Here is a 23,398-nt window from a genome sequence, read left to right on the forward strand (position 1 = left end):
GGGCTTTGAGTAACTAGGGAACAGGTCCTGGGCCCTGGAGAATTGACCTCTGCCTCTCAGAGTGATATGTCATCAATCAGGCCCCTTGGACAAGCTCGCTGAGTTTCTTCAGTTAAGCGTGACCCAAGAGGTGAGGCAGAAGAATAACTCAGGTAGTCAGTGGAGGAGCATGGCTTGGATGCCTTCTTTGATGTGGCCACTGAGGAACATTTGTGGCTTAAGGGCTCCAGGGAGTAACATCCCCACGGGCCTTGTTTCCTATAGGGGCTGTACCCACGCCCAGATGGACATTAATCCTTAAGTCCCTGTGACTCAGTTTACAGGGAGAAAAAGGCAAAGAAACCATGACACCTACAGGACATTTCCACCCCTAAAACCCCTGATGGACAAGGACTGATAGAGGTCATTGGGCAAGGCCAGTGGGAGAAAACCACATCTTTCTAGACCCCAGGTTGGTACACCCCCCCCCCATTTTAAGGGATAGAAACCCCTATAGGACAATAGAGAGGGGGGCTCTTCTCCCCACTCCCAGCAGCCCTGGGAGCTATTTGCTTTCCTGTAACAAAGACTTTGCCTGCTGCCTGTGTGTTCGCAGAGCTCATTCTTCCACTGCATGAACAAGAACACGGATTCAATAACATTTTCCCGGCATCAGAGGGGCACGAACATAGCTAAAAGGGTGGGGTTCTGGAGCATCAGCAGTCAGAACAAGAAAGGGCTCAGCAGCACCCTGTGTGGGCTGGCCACCCAGCACTGAAGCAGGTGAGAAGACTCCGAACTGAGATTACGTTTCCATCCCGCTCCCCCAAGAACATGCAAGCTTACAACTTAAAAACTGTTCGCTAAGTGAGGTGACCGATATTCTTACATCCTATTAAGAACAGAATTCCATCCTTGGAAGAAAATTAATAATATATGGATCCACTAAAAAAACAAAACCCTAAAAAATATGCATCCAACGTTCACTGCAGTCACCTTTTCTTCTTTCCTTCCTCCCTTTCTTCCTGTTTCATTTCTTCCTCTCCGTCTTCTCTTTCTCTGTATCTTCTGTCATTTTTCACAGTTAACTCCCTTCTACTTTTTCGACAATAAACTTGCTAAGGAATGACAACACAATAAAATAAGGAAAATGAAAAATAATCTGCATTCAGGGTTTCTTCTGTTTCATTCTGGGGATGAAGGAGATGCTACGGACATGTGTTTGGTCTTCCTCTTAGACCCAGGAGAAGCCGAGGGTCTCCTGTGTGCTCTGGACTATCCTTCAACCTTCTTCCTCTTCCATAAATATCTGGGGCTCTGGTCTTTCTAAAAAACCTCCGAAAATCTTCTTTGCATAGGTCCTGCCCTTTGCATCTGCTAAACTGGCTTCTGTCCTTCACAGCTTGGGAGTTAGTTGGCAGTTCAAAGAGACTACACTTAAGGTACTTCCTCCTTCCTCGAAGCAGGATGCTGGCCCTCTGATTTGCCAATACAACCTGTGCATTTGCATCTGTGGGCAGAATCTAAATAACGCCAAGGCATTTATCAAGAAGATGGGACTGGCTACATTCACCATCTCCTTGTACGCAGAGAAATGGCCAAATGCGTCATGTTGGTCTTAGAGCATCCCTCTTCCTCGCTCGGTCTGAGGCGAACACCTGATAAGAAACGAGGCTGATCATCCCACGTGAGCAATCTACCCTTCATGTTTCTAATCATGGTCTGGCATCCCCATGGCACCCAGCGGGCCTCTGGGGGTAGCCTGGCCCCTGGATCACTTTTTGAGAACCCGGAAACTAAAAAGTCCCTTAAGTCCTGGTCTATAGCTCAGCAAGTAAATTTATTGTCCTCCACCTCCCCAAATCATATTCATGCTAGTTTCAAAGTTCTAGGTTGAAAGGATTTTGCATTTTCCATGCTGTTAATTATCACCCACCTCAGCACCTACATGTGAAATAATGAGGAGAAGATGCAGGATGAGTTTTGATGGCTTTCGCTATCTAGAGGTTGCAAGAAGGAGGTTGCAAACAACTGGCTGATGTTGTGATAAGTCAAAGACCAGACTCCTTTTCCCCACCTTCCCCTGACATGCATGTCCCATTGCTTCTACCTCCTACATATTTCTTGAATGAAAACAACTTTACTCCATCTTGACAGCCACTTCCCCAGGGCAAGCAGGGATCTTAGCTTCCTACCTGGAAATCAGTGTGCCCGCCTCCTAAAATACAGGAGGTCCCTTCTGAAGCTCTGCAGTAGATCCCACTTGCTCTGGAATCTCCGACTGCTCTTCGGGGAAACTCGACTCTTTCTCGTGGCTTTCAAGATTTTTCTTAGAGATTACAAACCAGAAGCCTGTAAGATGATGGGTTTTGCTTGGCTCACATAGCGAGCCATATACTTTTATACTTTTCAAGTAAAGCTAGTGTTTATCATTTTGAAGACTTTGTGTGTAAATCCAAACATATGGCTTTTCTTGAAACATCAGGGTATCTGGTAACGTGGCCCACAGGTTCCCACATGGAAAGGGCCTCCCGCGTAGATGGGGCCTTTGGTCTCCAGTTCTCCCAGTCTGCACCACTCCTGATAGGCCCTTCACTGAGGTTACCTGTCTGATGCTATGGACAGGTAGGCTCCACTTAACGAGGCCCTAACGATGTTCTCATGTCATTTCTCACTGCTCCTCTCCAGTGCACAGCTCTGGGTTGTGGGGCGGGGGTAGGGGAGTTAGAGGGATTAATTTCTCTCAGTCTCCCCCTCCCCGGCCCACTCCTCATAGATACAGTCTGGACTCACACCGCACGCTGCTCTGTGCCTGTGCTGTTCCCTCTGCAGAGCATGCCCCACCCCCACCCCCCTTGGGGAATGTCTAATTCCAACATATTCTTGAGCCTCAGTTTAAATTTTTCTCTTTTTCTTTTTTTTTCCTTTTTAGGGCTGCACCCAAGGCATATGGAAGTTCCCAGGCTAGGGGTCAAATGGGAGCTGTAGCTGCCAGCCTACGCCACAGCCACAGCAACGCGGGAGCCAAGCTGCATCTGTGACACCACACCTGCGCATGTGCCAACACCACAGCTCAGGGCAATGCCGGATCCTTAACCCACTCAGCAAGGCTAGGGATCAAACCCATGTCCTCATGGATTCTAGTTGGGTTTGTTACTGCTGAGCCATGACGTGAACTCCCTAAATAGTTTCTTTTTTTAGGACTGTCTGCCCTGACCTCCCCAACCCCATCCCCAAGTCATGTTTTAATTGTCGCTCCTTAGAGTCCTCTATAGTGTAAGAACTCGGTTTGAAGCTCAATATTATGTGCTGCCTTGCCATCTGGTGATATGGGGGGCAGGGGGGCAAATACCAGAAGGGCAAATTCCCCACTCTGCTCCTGTAGGTAAGTCCCCTAATCAAACAACCCTCCTTATCAACCCCCATCCCCCAGGTGTACCTTCTGCTTATCCCTAAGCAGTGGGTTTCAGTTTCCTGCCAGCCAGAGAACTAGTCAAACAAGCCAATCACATCTTCTTGCAGGACCCAGGGGCTCCTCACCCTCTTGGCACTACAAAGCCTGCCTCTCACAGCCCCTGATGGTTCCCTTGGCTCCCGAGTGAACTTTTGCATGGCCTTGTGTGGCGTGTGGTGTCCTCCTCTAGGCTACACGTATATGTGACTGATCAACTCCTATCAGCCTCAGCTGTCCAGCGCTAAGTGTCGTGTATTCAACGATCCCCATGACCCCAAGTTGGGAACCCCTCCTTCAACAGGGATTGAACAGGAGGCAATTAAATCCCTCCTTCAATAGGCTGAGCAGGAGGCAATTAAAACACCCCACATGGACCCCAACTGCCTGCTTACTTACCTTCTCCCCCACTAGACCACTGACTCCATAACGACAGGGACCAGGGGGACAGGGATGGGTGTATTATTTGCCTCCAAATCCCTAGTGCCTCGCACAGAGCCTGGCACATAGCTGGTGTTCAATAAACTCTTGTTGCCATCTCATCAGGGTAGTATCTTCTCAGTGGAAATATTCAGTCAGAGCAGAGGAAATAAGCATCTTTCAGAGACTGTGGAGGAGGTTTGTCCTAGGAGACACTACTTCACATTTCAATTCTTAAGATTGGGATGGAAATCCTATAAAATTGGATTGTGATGATCATTGTACAACTACAAATGTAATAAATTCATTGAGTAATAAAAAATATATAATATAATATAATGAAAATGAAAAAAAAAAGATTCTGATTCCAATAGTTTATCATTTTGCTTCTTCATAGAGTTACGGTGTTCCTTGTCTTGCTAAACAAGACAGGGTAGAAAACCGTTCATTTTTCGCCACGAAGAAAGCTCTCTGCTTTCAAGATGCAATCACTAATGTTAAGCAGCCTTTGTTTTCAGGGACTAGGGACCCAGTTCAATGACGAGAACGCTGCTATGCAAAATATGAAGAGGCTGCCAACTTGAGTCCATTTGTTCTCAAGAGCACCATCACAGCCCCTGGTGCTTATTGCGGCAAAAAAATCCTACCATCTGCAGATGGTTTAGCAACAAATTTATACCATTTCCATGTGTTAGTAATGCAGTCCTAGAAATGAATCTAATCAGAGAGCTGTTTTAGCAGGGAGGATGTTCTCGCTTAAACCCCCCCAAAAAAAACAAACCTATTTCCATCATTTCCAGATTTTTGAGAATTAAAATCCAGTTGACTTTCTGTGATAGGCCATTTAAATATCTTGGAAATACATGTGTGTGTTAAAATAGCAGCAATGCCAATGGGTTATCATTGAACACTGTTAAAACATCACCCTGGGACCTGGTGGTTATCTTGGAGGGGATAAACTCACAATTTAAAAACAACGTGTCACTGTTTTTTCCTTCATGTATTGAGCTAAAATCCAAACTATTTTAAAGCCATACATTTTGCAATTTATGCAGGACTTATGCCCTTCAGACCAATCAGAGAAAGAACTCTCAGTGCTGCATTTGCAGCTAGGCCTGCACATGAAACTAATTTGACTAAGGTCAATTCATAGTTTGATTAAACCTTTGGCATAAGTGTATCTTAATTTTGTTCAAACTCTATTTCAGGGGTGAGAAAGGATGTCAAATAGAGATAAATTATCAGAATAAATCTGCCAGCTCTCCACAAAAGAGTGGAGAGTAACAGAGCTCAGGCCTTAAATTTCACTACTCCAGATTCTAATCTTGGCTGTGCCACTTATTAGCTGACTTTATTTATTTATTTATAATTTGAGGCCACACCTGTGGCATATGGAAGCTCCCAGGCTAGGAGTCGAACGGGAGCTGAAGTTGCCAGCCTGCACCACAGCCATAGCAATAACGGACCTGAGCTGTGTCTGTGACCTACACCACAGCTCCTGGCAATGCCAGCTCCTTAACCCACTGAGTGAGGCCAGGGATCGAACCCACATCCTCAAGGATACTAGTCAGGCTCTTAACCTGATGAGCCACATAAGAGTCCCAGGCCGACTCAATTAAAACAAATTACTTAACCACCCCCAACCTCATCATGTTAAAATGACAACAGTGAGAACACTGATGCCGTGGCAATGTTGTGAGGATTAAAACTTAAAATGAATATAAATGCTTATCATAGCTATTGGCACTGAAAAAGCATTCTATAAATGCTAATTGTTATTGTTATTATAGATTGGTTTCACAAAATGTCCTAGCAAGGAAGTCTTTGAAAATTTGATTCTGCAATTGACAACTGGAATCTGGAATTTGCCTCTTGGATTGCCAGTGCCATTGGATCCCCACCAGTTCCCATGATTTAATTAATGAACATATCACTGTGCCAATATCCAGAAGAGAAAAAGCCAAAGAAAAGTAGGGGTGGTATTATAGACAATTACTCATTGTGAATCAGGAAACGACAGTATCTTTCAAGTCATTAATACATTAAAAGCCCAGCCAAGGCATATCAAGCCTTCCAGGTAAAGGAGATCATCAGCACACAGAGGTGGCTGACAGCTCATTTCCTCGGATCTAGGAGCTCCAGCCCCAATCATCGCGTGTTGTCCCTCGGGGTCTGTCATGCCATGACTGGTCTTAGCCACGCGGAGTCCAAGACACAAAGCCAAGTGACTGAAATAAAACTGGGCATCTCGAATGGTGTTAGGCTCCACACCTAAATAGTTTTCACTATGAAACTAACTTGGAGAAGGGGGTCTTGGCACTGGCATGTTTTTATCCCACTCTGCAATGCCCATCATCTCCTAGTCCTGATTTTCTGCAGCACCAGCAAATAACTTTTAAGACACTGATCAAGGAAAGACAAGACTATGCTACTTATTCAGACACAGACAATCAGTTTCACCAGGAGAGAACCAACCATGCCCAGTATTCTGAGGATTATCTCACCATTATTACTTGAAAGAACACAGGTAAGAAAGTATATTCTTCTTCACTTCTCAAGAGGCAAGTACCTAACAGGAACTGGGACATACAATTCCTTTATCGTGACCTTTGCATCTAAATTGTTACAGGTTACCTACATGCACAATTTGGAAATATGTAAACATCCTATGGGCAGGAATCCTGGTTATCTTACTGTCGTATGCATAGAATCTAGCATGGTACCTGGAACACAGTATGCATTCATAAATATTAAATAAATGAATGAATAACTTACATGAGCTCACTCACTTTAGTGATTCTGTGAAATCTCTTTCTACCTCTGTCCATTCGTAAACTCCACTCATCCTCAAAGTCTCTGCTCAACCGCCATCAATTCTGTGAAATCATTTCATTCATTTCAGGCAGAAAAAGAAACAGCTGCCTCTGTTCCCACAGTTTCTAGAACATGTTTCCATGTAAAGTTTTCTATATGCAAACAACAAAATCTTTGCTGGACAGTTAAAGCAGAAAGAGACTTGCTGAAGGATATTGGATGGCTCCCAGAATTTGTAGCAGGGATGGAGAACCAGGTGTGACTGCCACCTACCTAGACCAAGAAAGAGTCCAACCATGCAGCCGCCTCAGGGAGACATGACAACCACCGCTGCTGTTCCTTGACATTGATCAGCCAGTGGAGACCTGAGGTTGTAAGCATGGCTACATACAGCCGCCTCCGAATCACTGGTCACCTTTACCACTTTCCTCGTCAGAAAATTCCATCCCCCTGTCACGGGCGGGATCTCACACTGATCACTTCCGCCTCCGCTGGTACTAGCACATCCGGTTAGAAGAACGTAGACCACGTGCCTGACCTCTAGCCGCCATGGGTTCTGGGAAATGTATGCTTTAGTTGTCCAGGCTGTACTGGGAGAAGGCAAACTGGAAGTTACACTGAGGCATCCAACTATACATGTGCCACGATCCACGACACTCGTGTCTCCTTCATTTGGCATGGATTTTCTAAAACTCAGAGGAAACATATCAGCACCATGGAGGATAGTGCAGAAAATCCAACAGCAGACTGGGAGGGGTTCCAGAAAGAGAGAACAGAGAACTAGGAGAGAAAGAAATACCGCAGATTAATTTCCCAGCATAAAGGACAAGAGTTTCCATACTGAAAGGTGAGAATTTAAAAACTCTCCTCCTAGACACATCTCTGTGAAATTTTAGAACACATCAAAGATAAAGATTCTAGAAGCTTCAGAGAGAAAGGTCGTCTACAAAGGAGGAAGGAACAGACTGGCACAGCGACAATGGGCACTGAAAGAAAACGGTACAATACTGTTTTAAAACTGAAGAAAAATGGTCTTTGACTTGAATTCTATCCCAGAAAAAATGTCATTAAATTATGAAGGAAGAATAGACATCCTTATAGATGCAGAACTCAGAGTCCACCTCCCCTCCACCCTTTGGCTGGGAGTCATTTGAGAAGACATGATCTAGGGAGTTCCTGTCGTGGCTCAGCGGTAACAAACCTGACAAGTATCCATGAGGACGAGGGTTCGATCCTTGGCCTTGCTCAGTGGGTTAAGGATTCGGCGTTGTTGTGAGCTGTGGTGGAGGCCGGCAGCTGCAGCTCCAATTCGACCCCTAGCTTTGGAACTTCCATATGCCAAGGGTACAGCCCTAAAAAAGACAAAAAAAAGGGGGGGGGGGCTCCAAGCACATGAAGAAGTAAATAAAGAGGAAGTCATAAGATCCAGGGAATGGTGTGCCCGATTTCAAGGAGAACTGAAAGGAAAGAGAACAACAGCTCGCTCTCAGTCTCGGAAGGCCACCAATCTACATTAGAACAGATGAATGGAGAGTTCCAAGAGGAGGGCCCTGGGGAGAAAAGAACGTTCATAAACTACATAGGCTGCTGGAGACATTTGGGAGCATAAGCAGATGACAAAGGCAGAGGATATAAAATTCAGGCAATTAGAAATTCCAAAGAAAAATTAAAAACTATGAGAAGATGAATGTAATCATAGCACACTACTCTGCTCCCCAGAAAGATAATACTATAAAGACTCTCATATGATTTTCAATTTTTTTTTTTTTTTTTTGTCTTCTTAGGGCCGCACCCACAGCACATGGAGGTTCCCAGGCTAGGGGTTGCATTGGAGCTGTAGCTGCCCGCCTACACCACAGCCACAGTAACTCAGGATCCAAGCCACATCTGTGACCTAAACCACAGCTCACAGCAATGCTGGATCCTTAACCCAATGAGCAAGGCCAGGGATCGAAGCTGCGTCCTCATGGATGCTAGTCAGATTCACCGGCCACGAGGGGAACTCCGTGATTTTCAATTTTTTTAAATCAGCAAGAAAAAGCAGGCACAGAAAAGGCTACAAATATTATGAATCGTGTTAGTGGATCAACTACAAATTCAAACAAGAGATGTAGGGAGGAAACAGAGGTGAAAGGCAGGAAAGGGTAACCAGGTAATATATGCTATCTGACAAATCGAGGAGTATACTGCCCGGCATCTTTTAACTCCTTCTTCTAGTAATAACACCTCCATTTCCCTTTGCATCATTTCCCCTCCACGACACATGCAGTCTTAGGGAGACTGTTTGTCCACTGACCTGTGCTCTCCAGCCAGTGGCGGAGCATGGACCCCAGTGGAAGCCAATCAGAGTTTCTCTTCCTGGTAAGTTAAGAATCCCCATTAATTCACACTGGGCAGTGCCCAGGCCTGCATGAATTCTTTCTCCTTAGATTCCCGGAACAATTCTTATTCCTTGCTTTTCTAAAGCCTGCCTCTCTTGCCAGAACCGGTTTCAATGGATAAGATGTAATACGATAAATTTTGAATTTATCGTCAATAAATTGTTATGGTGTTTAAACTTCAGAATCTGGTAGCTGAAAATAGTGATGTAAGTGTGTGAAGGGGGAGGGATGAGACGCGGGATTAAGTGAGCAAGACTCTCCTATCTTAACAGGATGTGAGTGTGAGACGTATAAAGTCGATTAATCATGAAAGGGCAGGATAGCAAATTCTTCATCAACACGGAAGCAACCGCCAGAACAGTGAAAACTTTGAAATTTAAAAAGCAAAAGGGTTTCTGGGGAAAAGGAGACAAGGAGATTGTTTTCTTTCTTTTTTCTTAGCAACTCGTGTTAACGTCTTAGTTTTTCCCCTGTGTGTACGCAATAATCGATAGTTTTTCACGTTAAAGAGGTGAGAAAAAGATTGTTGGCCTGTCTATAATGGAGACGGTCGGATTTAAAATTCTTCTCACATAGAAAGAAATCAGCCCTGGAAGCTGTTCTGGGAAGCAGCACGTTAACATGCTTGTCTCAGACTCCAAGGGAGGAAGCAAGCCCCCCCCACGGGTGGATCACACTAGGCTCCCGGACAAGGCAGAGGCCACGGCCCCCTCGGAGTGTTCTCACAGGAGTCCCCCTGTGGGTCACCTCCAGCATGTCTCTGCATTGACCTGACATGCCCTTGCCCAGCTCAGAGTGGCTGGCACAGGACTCAGATGTTTTGGCTTGTTCTCTGCCCATCTCCTTCCCCAACCTTCCCCCTGCTTTCCTGGAAAATCAGAATTCGTCTTATCTCTACTTTCAAGGGATAAAGAAAAGATCTCCATATCTTTAAGACCTTGAGATGTGTTTTGAATGTGAGTCGATTTTTACTGTTCTTTTTTGGCATTTTACTGATAAGACAAGGAGAGACCTTGATACTGAAAGTATGGAGATGGCCCTGTTCCCGGGGGCTTCACGAAAGGGAATCCAAAACTTCCAGGTATGTTTGTCTTTCTTTACCAAGTAAGCTCTGACAGTGATTCAGCCACGCATGGAGATCGTGAGGCAGGGCAGACCCCATGAAAGGAGGTGAGAGAGAAGGAGAATCCCACGGTTCTCTGGCTAACCATCCCCAGAAGCAGGATTAGTGTTGCAACAGCAGCATCCAGGTCCAGCCTCACCCGTAACCTGAGCCTTAATAAGAGGCAAAGGGTGGCTGCATTCCTGTACCTAGGGTGAGAGTGACCAGCTCCCCTTTTCCACATTCCTCTGCCATGCCCGATCCTGGTTCTGAAAGATGGGGGGTGTTCACAGGAGAGGAATGAAGGAGTCTGAGGCTGGAAGATGTGAGCGAAGAAATGAGGTCGGTTAGAACTTCTCAGGCTGCGGACATCCTGGAGTCAGGTAGAGAATTACTCTCCCTTTAAAGGCATGCGGCTTAGCATCTTCAGCATGTCACTGAGTCACATCTGGGAATTCCCAGCACTTTCTCCTTCATGCTTGGGACACCCCTCATCCTCTTACCTGGTTGTCCCATTACGATGTGTAATTCCTGGCTCAATTCACAATTATCGGAAGTGATAATTCTGTCCCATAAGAAAAATGCATGCAACCACTGTGCAGGTCAGACCAAATATGCTCCATCAAACCGAAGCTATTGGGAGTTCTCGTCGTGGCGCAGTGGTTAACGAATCCGACTAGGAACCATGAGGTTGCTGGTTCGATCCCTGCCCTTGCTCAGCGGGTTAATGATCTGGCGTTGCCGTGAGCTGTGGTGTAGGTTGCAGACACGGGTCGGATCCCGCGTTGCTGTGGCTGTGGTGTAGGCTGGCAGCTACAGCTCCGATTAGACCCCTAGCCTGGGAAGCTCCAGATGCCATGGGAGCAGCCCAAGAAATGGCAAAAAGACAAAAAAGAAAAAAAAAAAAAAAAAAAACTATTATGGTCCTTATCACAGCCTTGGACAGTAGTAGGAAGTGCTGATATCAACAAATAGGCTTTTAAATTTTATCCAGCATATCATCTGGATATATATCATGATGAGATTCCAATCCCAAACTTACAGAACAATATTGCTCCATTGGTACAACCCTATGTGCCAATAGCACTATTTTAATAAATTACAAAGAACTATTATAGCAAATTTACACTCAACTAAAATCCCAAATGATTACTGCTCAGATCATAGCTCCATTTTTACCATCTGTGTGACCCTACAGGGAAGAGTCTAGATTTCATAGGGCCTGTAGCTTATACAATTTGAAGAGCCCTTTAAAAGAAAGAATATGAGGAGTTGCCGTCATGGCTCAATGGTTAACGAATCCGACTAGGAACCATGAGGTTGCGGGTTCGATCCCTGGCCTTGCTCAGTGGGTTAAGGATCCGGCGTAGCCGTGAGATGTGGTGTAGGCTGCAGACATGGCTCGGATCCCGAGTTGCTGTGGCTCTGGTGTAGGCTGGCAGCTACAGCTTCGATTCGACCCCTAGCCTGGGAACCTCCATATGCCGTGGGAGCGGCCCAAGAAATGGCAAAAAGACAAAAAAGAAAAAAAAAAGAATACGAAATGCATGGATTCAAAAATCAGTACAGAACCATGGAAGAAGCTTATATAAATGAGAGGCCTGAGCTTAAACATTGTTAGCTTCGTGAGAGACCTGCCTCTAGGTACCTAGGAAAAGTCACATGACTGTTCTGAACCATAGTATTCTCACCCATAAAATCAGGCTAATAGTCATTACTCTGTGGACTTAAGGAATATATATATATATATGACCATGGAATATATATATAAATCTACAGATACATATAAATTTTTGAGTTCTAGATGCTGATTCTCAACACAAGGTAGTCTATATGTATGTGCATGTGTAATTTGTTATGAATCTTTAAATGTAGAGAGGCCCTATAATGATTAGGTTAAACCTTTTTCTTTTCATAAATTATATATGATTAATTGTATATTTATGTGGATAGATTCCAATGGACATAGAGACTAGAGGCTCAACAGCCGTAATGTAAACGCTCAGAATTGACAGTAAGGTTTGCAATGGAGCAGCACTTGTCAGATAGGATCTTGGCAAAGACAAGGAAAGCAGTTTGAGGGACCAAGGTAGGTGGGGTGGAATGCTGCAGATTCGAATGTTGACAAAGACTTTGCTCCGCCACCACATCACCCTTTAAAGAAAGTGTGAGCCTCGTGGGACCTGTGAGGGGGAGGGTAAAGGTGACACTCACCCTTCAGAAGGCCTCCTTGGCCAGCTCATACCACAGCCCACTTTACATGCAGCAGAGAATCAAGCCTACCCGCTCATCATTCATTGAGCATCTCACAAATGTTAGATAACGTGCTAAGCACTTCACATGTGTTTTCTCATTTAAGCCTGTAAGCGCTATTATTCCTATTTGACACTGAACCATTGGAGCTGAAGTTCGGTATCTTGCCAAGGATTTGCAACTAGTAATTATCTAGGCACCAACGATTTTACCAACTATGTTAACAGATTTAGAGTCCATTTTGGAACCCACACAAGCTCTGGAACTGGCAGAGAAATCACCCAAGAGCTGTCGCCTGCACCTGGAACTGAATCCATATCCTCTGTGAGAGTGTATCCTCCCCAAGGATTGACATGGATAATAACATCGCCAAGATCACAAGTAGATTAGATCATTCTGGGGCAGTGCCTTATTTATCTCTGTATTACTAATGTCTAGTAGAGGTGCTGGCAAAATAAATGTGTGATGAGGAGGCAGCAAAATGAATACTCTGGTCATGCGGCAAGTGGGGGTCTGGGCTAGGAAACCCAGCTCTCCTGACTCCTTGCTACTGACACTATTGACACTACTGCTCCTTCTTCTTCTTTGTGTGTGTGTGTGTGTGTGTGTGTGTGTGTGTGTGTGTGTGTTTCCTAGGGCTGCATCTGCAGCATATGGAGGTTCCCAGGCTAGGGGTCTAATTGGAGCTGTAGCTGCCAGCCTATGCCTCAGCCACAGCCATGCCAGATCCGAGCCGCATCTGCAACCTACACCACCACTCACGGCAACGCTGGATCCTTAACCCACTGAGCAAGGTCAGGGACCAAACCTGCAACCTCATGGTTCCTAGTCTGATTCGTTAACCACTGAGCCACAATGGGAACTCCCACTGCTACTCCTTCTTGATGTAGGTTTAGCTGCTATAACAAAAAAGACTCCAAATACAATGGTTTAAACAAGAGAAAGGCTTATATTTTTCTTAGATAAAAGTCCATGTAGTCAAATCAAAGGAAAAAGATACAGAGGAAAGCAAATTCCTTCCCAGTAAACACTTAACCAGGAAGCTTCAGATATTACTTCCAGGCACATTCTACTAAGCCAGACTAGTCATATGGCCACATCCAGCCACAAAGAATCCTGGGAAATGTAGTCTTTATTTGTATCTAAAGTTTCTATTACTATAAAAGACAGGAGACTGGTAGTCTTGGCCATGCGGCGGTGGAGGGAGGGGAACAAACCACTGTGTACAGCAGGAAAAGGATTAAATTTAAGAGACAGGCACAGAGGGTTTTATTTCATCTGCTAAATATAATACTCATAACTACCTTGGCTCAGTTTTGTTTTGTTTTGTTTTAACTCTGAACAATAACAACGGTGATCAGCATTCATTAAGCATGCCCTGTGCTCTAGGGGCTATACTGTACACTTTATACATGGGATTTAATTCCGTCTTCCCAACAACCCTCTAGGTTGGCGTTATTATTGTCCTTTTCATTTTGGAGATTAGGAAACTAAGCCTCAGAGGAGTTAAGTAGCTGTCCCAGGGTTTCACAGTGAAGGTATGAGTGACAGAATCAGAGCTGGGCTCGCTGCCTGCAAAGCCCAAGCACAGACCCTCTGCTACACCCAAAGTGGAGATTGCCACCGTATTAGCACTGCAGGGCTGCTGGGATGTGATGGGTGGAGCACCCAGAAGGCCCTCTCCACTTTCCTCAAGGAAAGCAATGTGTCTTGCTAGGGCTTTAAACTTCCTTGTCTCAGTTGAATAAAGAACCTGGCTCCAGAATGGGGACGGTCCAGAAACTTCCTGGTTGCTGCAGACAGGCTGAAGTCGAGCGAAGGAGGAATCCAGGTTTGAGAGAGAAGAGGAAAAAGCAATAAACTGAAAAATCACAGCTCTGCAGGCAATGGAATCTATTACTCAGAGATTAAAATGTCACAAGGAGTACACGTCAGCTCCAGACCTTGGAAAATGTTTTTTCCATCATAATTACTGCTCACCACCAACACAGAGGACTACTTCCCTTCCTAGGGAGGAGCTTGCCCCACTTGGTGTCTTTCTAGCCTTCGGCAGACCTCAAACATTGCTTCTCACATTTATTCAATATTTTAACAATGACCAACCCCAGTGAGCACTTACCATGTACCAGTTCCTTGCAGTTTACTAATCCTCCAGTAACCCTGGAAGACGGACACTCTTCATCTCACCCCTGTCTTACGGATGAAGAAAGTGAGGCACAAAGGTATTAGGTCACATGCCCAACCTCACACAGCTGGTGACAAGAGAATCAGGATTTGAACCCAGCTCATCTGTTCAGCTGCATGATGTTAATTACTCCTCAAAATGTCCTTCTGACAACCCAATTCTGTTCATGGGAAAGTGGGAAACAATGCAAGTCCTCCCAGAAAGAACCTGGCAAGTCTTCCTTTTTTTCTTTCACACTGGGACACAACGAGAGCCAAAAATCCGGGGCAGGGAGGGAGTCCATGTCTAACGTCAGATCCGATCCATGTCTAAATCCAACCCCAGCTGGAGTTAGTAAACTAAATTAAGACTCATATCCAGTGGGAAACTTACTAGCTAACCTTCAAAAAAGATTTTGTAGAGGAGTATTATTAACTAGGTGAGATCATAAACAGCATGGATAGGGTGATTTCCATCAAAAAAAAAGTTTCTATACACATATAACTACAGACTTATACACCAAATCACCACGAGTCCTTCTACCTGAGATTAGGGACAGATCCGCCTCCCCCCAGTTTCACCCAGATCCCTATTTTTTTTAATTTTTAAAAATCAAGTTTAATAACCTTAAAGGCTTAAAGTGACTGATTTGTTTTTTCACTAGAAGAAATACCTTCAAGCTGATTTTAGCCTACATGTGTCAGTGAGTCAAAGATACTTCTTTTTGAGGTTGGGGGAAAAAAAAGAAAACTTAAAATTTCAGTATCAGAGCATTCATTTCTCAGACTTCTAAATCACAAATTAACACCTTATCATTTATTCTGAGAAGTTGTATCCTTTTCATTTGTTTGTTTAAAGGAAGAAAGAAGTTGGAGAGACCAAGGCAGTATGACAGGAAAACAACGAGAGGAAAGGACAGCCACGAGACAGCAAATAGGGAAGACATGCTGTCACAGTGCAGCTTTCGAGAGCCTCCCAAATCTCGCTGGCATCCCCACTCATCAGGAGACTCAAGAAGGCGGTCAAGTTCAGGAACGACCACAAGTCAGTACGTGAAACCAGCTGCAAAAAAAACTCAGAGAGACCATGGCTACCTCCTAACCAAACAACGTATTGCTTCTTTTTCTTCATTCTTTTCTATTTTTTTGGAAACACAGTTACACTTATAGGATAGCTGGAGGACAGCACAAAGAATGGTTACTTCCTAAACCATCTGGTAGTAAGGTGCTGATCTGATGGCCCATCACTCCTGCGTACCTGTGTGTGCACTTCCTACAGTCAAGGACAGCATCCCGTACAACCACAGTCGAAGCGTCCAGATCAGGAAGTGCACACTGACACTCCACCACAGTCTAATCCTCAGATCCCCCTTGAATTATGCCATGTGTCCCGACCCTGTCCATCACAGCAAAACTATGTGGTCCAGACCCAAGCTAGTCGTTTGTCTGTCTCCTTCAGTCTGGAATAGTTTCCAAGTCTTGTCTTTTGCAACCTTGACACTTTTGAAGATTTCAAGGCCAGTTATGTTGCAGAATGTCCCTCAGTTTGGGTTTGTCTCTGTGCTGTGACTTTGTTAAATTAACCTTTGTTAAGTGGAGCACAGGGGGCTGGATGGTGAATGCAGTTCACCAACAGACCACAGGAAAAACTGAGACAGAGCGACTTATTACTTACAGGTCCTCGAGGAAGTAAGGCCCCCCCTCAGGGGACCAGCTGGGGTGGCTGAGGCAGAGCACAGAGAGACAGAACCTGGGCACATGCCTTTGTCAGGGTCCAAGGGGAGGGCCTGAAGGTTCCCCAGGAAGGGCCACACGGGTCAGTTCAAACCAAAAGAGCAAGCAAATACCGAGGCCCTTCAGATCTTAGGCTCTCTTAGGGAGAGCCCCCCATCCTCTCTCCCCCAGACCCTGGTTACCACTGTTTTATTTTCTGTCTCTGTGAGTTTGGTTACTCCCAGTACGGCCACTGAGTGGAATCATGCAGTATTTGTTCTTTTGTGAACGGGTTATTCCACTTTGCCTAGGGTCTTCAAGGTTGCCATGCTGTAGCATGTGTCAGAATGTCCTTCTCTTTGAAGGATGTATACTCCCAAAGATTTTAAAAGTTATGTAACTCTATTAGTCTTCTAGGGCTGCAAAATATAACAGGTTGAATGGCTGAAACAAAAGAGAGTGATTTTCCCAGCACCCTGGAGGCTGGAAGTCCAACACTGAGGTGTCGGCAGGTTTGGTTTCCTCTGCGGCCTCCCTCCTCATTGGCAGGTGGCTGCCTACTTGCCATGTCCTCACATGGCCTTTCTTCTGTGTCAGTGCATCCCAGGTGTTCCAATTTCCTCTTATAAGGATACCAGTCAGCCTGGATTAAGGTCTACCCAATAGTCTCCTTTTAACTTAATCACCTCTCTAAATGCCCTATCTCCTAATACAGTTGTATTCTGAGGAACTGGGGGTTAGGGCTTCAACCTATGAATTTGAGAGGGGACGGGGACACACTTCAACCTGTAACAGTAAACTTCCCAAGAAGCAAACTCCTCAGCTGTATGCAAACCACTGTGGCCACGTCAGAGGGCACTGGTTCAGACAGAGCTGGGCACAGCACTGGGGCACAGCTACTCCTCCACAATATCATCTAGCGTCACTGTTTCGTTTTCCCAAGTCCTAGTATGGTTCTTACCAGCACATTTTGGGTGCTTAACAGTGTGTGTTACTTCTTTCATCTTGGATTGCATGGGGGCTGGGGCAGCTAGAGAAAAGAGATTCCAGAACACATCATTACAGGAAAGGGGGAAAATGGGGAAGAAAACACAGACTTCAACTGCTAAATTCTCCTGCCCCAGCCAACCTGGGTTTTAAGAGATGCCTTACTTTAATGATGGGTAAGCACAATGGTTATAATCAACCAAGTGTGTGCCAGGCATTGAACGAGGCATTCTGTAGAAGCTGCCTCATTTAATCCTCAGGTAGGTACTATTTTTAGTGCTCTTTGAGATGAGAAAATTGAGGCCCAAAGAGCTTAAATAACTTGCCATGTCATAGAGATACCAAGTGCTGGAGTCCACATTCACACCCAGAAGTTCTGCAAGGTGAACCCAAGGGCATCTGATGACAACGACATAAAAATTAAATATACATATGAAAAAGAATGATAAAATTACTTATGTAATAAGGGAGTACAATTAGAGGATAGGATAGTGGCTATTTTCCCCCATTTAATATTTTCCACTTTTTCAATAGTGTCTGTGGAATGTACTAGTTTTAATTTAAATTATTATTAACATAAGAATTCTCATGCTGGGGCACTTCTCTCTGATGGATTTAAAAAAAAAAAAAGTGCATATACCACCTCTCAGGTATAGCTGCCTAAAGAACTGACCTGTTTGTCCTCACCTGGGATTTTAAGAGCAAGCATCTACCTGCCCTCTTAATGGTGCCCTTCGTCTCCATCAATGATAAATTTTCAAAACATTGGGTTTTTTCTTTTAATTTTTTTCTTTTAACTTTTTTCTTCTCTTCTTCCTTTTTTTTTTCCTTCCTCACTTTGTGTTTAAAGAAATACAAATGAGTGGGCTTGTATCAGCTTCTCCTTAGAATATGCGTATTGCAAGCTCTGGTGGGCCCCTCAAATTCCAACGGTGTGATGGATGTCCTGGATTTGAAGAGTTCTGGGAAGAGTCACAGAAGGTTGGGTTGTTTTGTTTGTTTTTCTTAACTGTAGACTATTTTGCTCTGAAAGCAGTAAGAAAACCCTAACCTCACCACACCCAACCTTCCAAGCCAATTTCTAAGATGTTCCTCTAAGAAATTAGTGAAGTTCCTATGAAGAACAGTAAGAAAATCTCTTCCTCTGTAAAGTGTCTAATTTTCTGGATTCCACTGGAAGAACCATCTCTCCCCCCCGCCGTAAATAACTTCTGATTTCTTTGCCCTGAGCCTTGGACAGGTTTTGATATTTTCTGATCAAATTTGCATGAGATGTATAATATCAGATGTAATTAAGTCTCCTCGATGCTCTCTCAACCACAACCCAATCTTACTTTTCCAGCTTCATAGAGATCTCGCTGATATCTCCAACTCACTTACCATGTCTACACCATGAAACCCACTGGTTTCACAGTTGGTTACACAGCTCATTCTGAAAAGGGTGGACCTTGAGACTTTGTGTCAGGTGATTGCTACTCTGGCCGCGGCTGCTACACGTAGCCAAAGACCAGAAGCCAATCCAATAAAGGCCAGACCTAAGGAAACGGGGAGGCGGCCTGAGCTGAGGACACAACCCAGTTGAGAAACTCCATACTAAATGGTACGCTCAAGTCCAATCATCTTGAATGCAAGACACAGATTCTAACCACAGCACAGAAGCAAGAGGAGGAAAACTGGAAAGAGACAGAAACAGAGAGAAGCCTGAGCAGGGAAGACTCACTAAGCAAAGAACAATGGTTTCTCCTATGAAGAGGAGACCAGACTTTGGTAACTGGGGCTTCCATGGTCTCCCACATCGGTTTCCAGTTGTCTGTAAAGTCTGAGCATGTAGCTGGTATAATGGTTTTCTTTGCTAACTCACCGCACACCAGTATTTCTATCAAAATCCCCAATCTCTTGAGGTTCCCTCAAGGGTATCACTGCTTTTGCTTTTGGGGTTTATTTTTTTGGAAAAAGCTCAACACCTTGTCTAAAAATGAATTCAGAATCTTCTCTCCTCAACTTTCTCTTTCATCGTCCACGTCTACTTTTGATATCACCATCCCAGATCTTCCATTTCTCCCAAGACCTTACCAGTCTGTCGAAGTCATTTGCCAGATCTCTCAATACAGCTTCAAGATCCTGGGCTTGGTAAGTACCCCTCTTACATATCACTACTCTACCACACTGCACTCTTGGCAGACATCACTAACTGATCACTGCACTTTCCCACTTACCAAAGCAAGGCTAAAAGCAGTAACAGCTCTGGCCCTTGAATGTTTATTTTATATAGAAGATATTGTGCTAAGCATTTTGCATGCCTTATTTCTCACAGAAACTCTGGGAAAATATACTATTGGGGTTTTTTGTGTTTCTGGTTTTTGTTTTTGTTTTTTCATTGTACAGGGGAGAAAACTGAGGCTCAGATGCAAGGAGAAATACCTGGCTCCTCCCTTCCTCCAGTCCTCCAGTCTTTCTCTGTGGCCTCCAAGTGATGGAATCTAGCTGGCAGCGGTTGGCAGGACAGCCAGGGAAATGGAGTTTGCAGGAGTCAGCTCCTTGCAGTGCAGAGCAAATCGGAAGAAAGTCAGAGATTGGATCTGAGACCAAACAGAATGACTGATGAGAACCTTTTCTGATTTCACAGCCCAAAGGAATGTGTCCTGACTCTGATAGCCCTTGGTCCAGAAATTTCCTTCCACCCTGAACATGGTGCATTATATTTGCTTATGTATATGATGTATATTTGTGCGTCCTTTCTCCTTTGATTTATAGGCTCTAACAGCCTCTTGGATAAGATACAAATGTGAATTGTCACTCCTGTCAAAATGGCGAGTCCCATGCTTTGCTCAATGAATCATTTGTTTGTTTCTTTGTTTGCTTTTTAGGGCCGCACCCACGCATATGGAGGTTCCCAAACTAGGGCTCGAATCGGAGCTACAGCTGCCAGCCTACACCACAGTTCACAGCAACACCAGATCCTTAACCCCCTGAGAGAGGTTACTAGTCAGATTCGTTTCCACTGCACCGCAACGGGAACTCCTCAATGAATCATTACTGAATGAGGAATGATGTATGTTCAATGCTTGCGCTTCTTCAGACTGGAGTATATATCACTGTGTGGGGGGTACGCCAAGCTACAAGACAGACACCTCACATTTTCTTGGGAGTCAATTTCACAGTGTGGTAAGCAACTGTAAACACAGTTTTTAAATGCAACCCCCAAAATGAAATCAAACAAAATTTACATGGTTTTCTTTAAGATATATTACTTCAAAATCTACTGAGTTCTCTATGTATTCATTTTTTAATTCTTTTTTTTTTTTTTTTTTTTTTTTTTCCCTAGCAAGTGTCGACTGAGCCTTTTCTACATGCCTGGCACTGTGTTAGCCAGACATGATTCCTGCCTTCAGGGATCTTATGGTCTAGTGTTAAATTCTGTGAAAGACCAACAGCAAATGTTTTAGGCTTCTTGGACCAAACATTCCTTGCTGCATTATTCAGCTCTGCCTTGTGATATGAAAACAGCCACAGATCATACCCAAATAAATGAGTGCTGGTATGTTCCAGTAAAACTTCACTACAAAAACAGGCAGCAGGCAGGGTTCAGCCAGTAGGTCATAGTTTGCTAATCCTGGTCTAGTCGGAAAAACAAATATTAAATAATTGAGGATGATGCATTGTTAGAGAATAATCTAAGATGCTCCATGGGGAAAGCTAGGGTAAGCCACTGAGTCCAGGAGCGGGATCAGCTTTGTGCATGTGCAAGCAGGGCCCAATCAGAGGGAACATCGTGCTTGCTTTAATGCTCCATTGTCAGCATCTTGAAATTCTTAATGATGTTCTATTTGAACTTGTGAAGTCAGAAGGGACAATGGAGTGTGGGTGTGAGCTGAGCTTTTGGGCCAGGTGTTAGTGCATTCATGTAGGGCCTCAAGCACACAGGCCTGGCAGCGGGCAGCACCAAGCAGCTGGCCTGGCCATCTGTCGAGCATGCGCACATCTGGGGCTGTTCAGAGCCCCGTGGGGCAATGAGGGGCAGCCCTGCCTGGGACCTGGACCCAGAATGGTTGATGGTGGCAGCAGCAGTAGCAGATACAGTGGTAGTGGCAGCAGTGGCAGCTGTGGGAGAGGGGAGGGGTTCCAAGGACAGTGTTGGGATGCATGGTGGGAGATTGGCTTACCTAACTGTCCCCAGAGCTTGTCCCTGTGGCATCTGCATAAATATTAACTCTCAAATCTGAGGACCAGGACTCTCAAGGTAGTAAAGCTTGTCAGTAAATTATTATGAATTTAGGGTGTACACACTGACACTGCAATAAAGCATACCAGGGACTTCCTAAAATTCTCCAAAGAATTTAGAATTTCTGGTTTTGAAAACGTGGCAGTTTTGCAAGCCAGATACCCTTGGGCTGAGAAATGAAATGTAAAGATGGTTCCATTCAAAAGAACCATCTTTATACAAAGTTTCAGATAAACCAGCAATTAACAAGGAAGACAATATTTAAATGAATGTTCTTACATTTAAAGACATAGTCATAGAATGTATAAGCAGGCATTTTGAATCATATGAAAATCATGAAGCCACTCTGGGTTTCTTATTGACTTTCACAAGTTGCAGGAATTGTCAGAGAAAATCCTAATATTAAATTTGTGTGAAAAAACATATAATTAACTGATTTAAATAATACAAATGCTATTTAATAGTATTTATTTAATTATTCCTAAATAATATAAATTCACATATTAAATTCAGAATTACATGAAACTGATGTGTATGAAGAGTTATTTGTAGAAAATAGTCCAAAGGAATTATCATCTCTAGATGTTCTAAAATTTAAATTTCAAAGTAATTTATCAGACGTGTATCCCAGTGTTGTCATAAACGATAAAACTCTCTTATCTGCCCTGGTAACAATTGCATTAGTAGATTTTAATTGTTAAAATTAAATTTATCAAGAAGTATTTGTAATCTTGTATTTACCAACACCAAATGACATTGCTTTCAATTATATCAATTGAAAATTAAGTTACTCAAAGTACAAGTTTTTATGACCTCATGAATGAATGAATATGTAGGAAAGCAAACCAGAAAAAAACTTTGGTATCACAGGAACAAGTATTATTTATTGTATTACATAAAATTATGACATCGAAAATATGTCTTGCCATTCCAAATTTGTGTTGTTACTCATATAGCATCATTCCTCACTATATTTTATCAATAATAAAGTATTTAAAAAGGAAAAGCTTAATATCTTACCTTTAACTGCCTTTTTTTTCCCCTCTTTGAACAAGGGGTCTGTATTTTCCTTTTTCCAAGTGTGCAGCTGGTGCTGCCCAGGACGCCAGCCGTGCTTTCCTGAGGAAATAAGTGGAAAAGTCCAAATGAAAGGGAGCGCTTGTCACGCTGCAAGTGGGAGTTCTCCGAGTGTGGTCCCCGCGCCAGCCGCATCGGCATTACCTGGGAGCTTGTTAGAGTGGCAGGTTCCCAGGCCCTGCCTCAGAAACTCAGGGGTGGACCCCAGCCATCCGATTTTCTGCCCCTTCCCTTGTGGTCCTGATGACTCTCCAACGTGAGAGTCACGGCTGCCGGGGGCCCGACAGAGAAACAGTGTATGTGTTGGCAGGTGGGGGAGGAGGCAGGACCAGGTTCTGAGCACAAGGAGGGAAAAGTGAGGCTTTTTTTTTTTTTTTTTTTTCTGTCTTTTCTAGGGCCACTCCTGCAGCATATGGAGAGTCCCAGGCTAAGGGTCTAATCGGAGTTGTAGCCACTGGCCTACGCCACAGGCACAGCCACAGCAACACAAGATCTGAGCTGCGTCTGCAACCTATACCACAGCTGATGGCAATGCCAGATCCTTAACCCAATGAGCGAGGCCAGGGATTGAACCCTCAACCTCATGGTTCCTAGTTGGATTCCCTAACCACTTAGCCACGACGGGAACTCCGAAAAGTGAGGCTTTTAAGCAGGAGTCAAAAGCACAAGTCCTTACAGGTCCCAAGGCCCTCCTCAGGGGCCAGCACCTCCCACCCCCAGCCCTTCCCGACCTTGTCTTCTCCTGCTCTCCGTCTCAGGCACCCTGATGTCCTTTCACTTGCCAGGCAGTCTCCTCGGCACCACTCACCTCCTCTTAGAAGGCTTTTACCCCAGAG

The 23,398-nt window shown here is 44.4% G+C and overlaps 1 protein-coding gene and 1 long non-coding RNA gene across 3 annotated transcripts in view; both read right to left on the bottom strand.

The window, feature by feature from the left end:
- Positions 1–23,398, bottom strand: part of LOC146403563 (uncharacterized) — a 201,118-nt gene that overhangs the window by 141,921 nt on the left and 35,799 nt on the right. The window contains exons 1-3 of one of the 2 annotated variants that reach the window (XR_014804379.1): positions 22,707–22,846; positions 22,506–22,604; positions 2,880–7,444 (exon numbers count right to left, since the gene is read on the bottom strand). Coding sequence is in view for 1 of the 2 variants with exons in the window: in XM_084957596.1 (XP_084813722.1) it covers positions 22,506–22,604 (99 nt within the window). In the remaining variant the exon portion in view is untranslated. Of the gene's footprint in view, positions 1–2,879; positions 7,445–22,505; positions 22,605–22,706; positions 22,847–23,398 lie in introns of those variants that run through there. The other variant, XM_084957596.1, reaches the window with a different exon arrangement.
- Positions 1,124–21,555, bottom strand: LOC102157618 (uncharacterized). The gene is made up of 4 exons (XR_014804385.1): positions 21,427–21,555; positions 19,685–19,842; positions 2,175–2,331; positions 1,124–1,637 (listed from the first exon to the last, which is right to left on the bottom strand). It is a non-coding gene; the product is annotated as an uncharacterized LOC102157618 (long non-coding RNA).

Source organism: Sus scrofa, chromosome 5, assembly GCF_054392235.1.
Source record: "Sus scrofa isolate SSC_HxYL_T2T_F1_AM1 chromosome 5, Sscrofa_HxYL_maternal_Yorkshire_Landrace_v2.0, whole genome shotgun sequence".
Classification (NCBI taxonomy): domain Eukaryota; kingdom Metazoa; phylum Chordata; class Mammalia; order Artiodactyla; family Suidae; genus Sus; species Sus scrofa.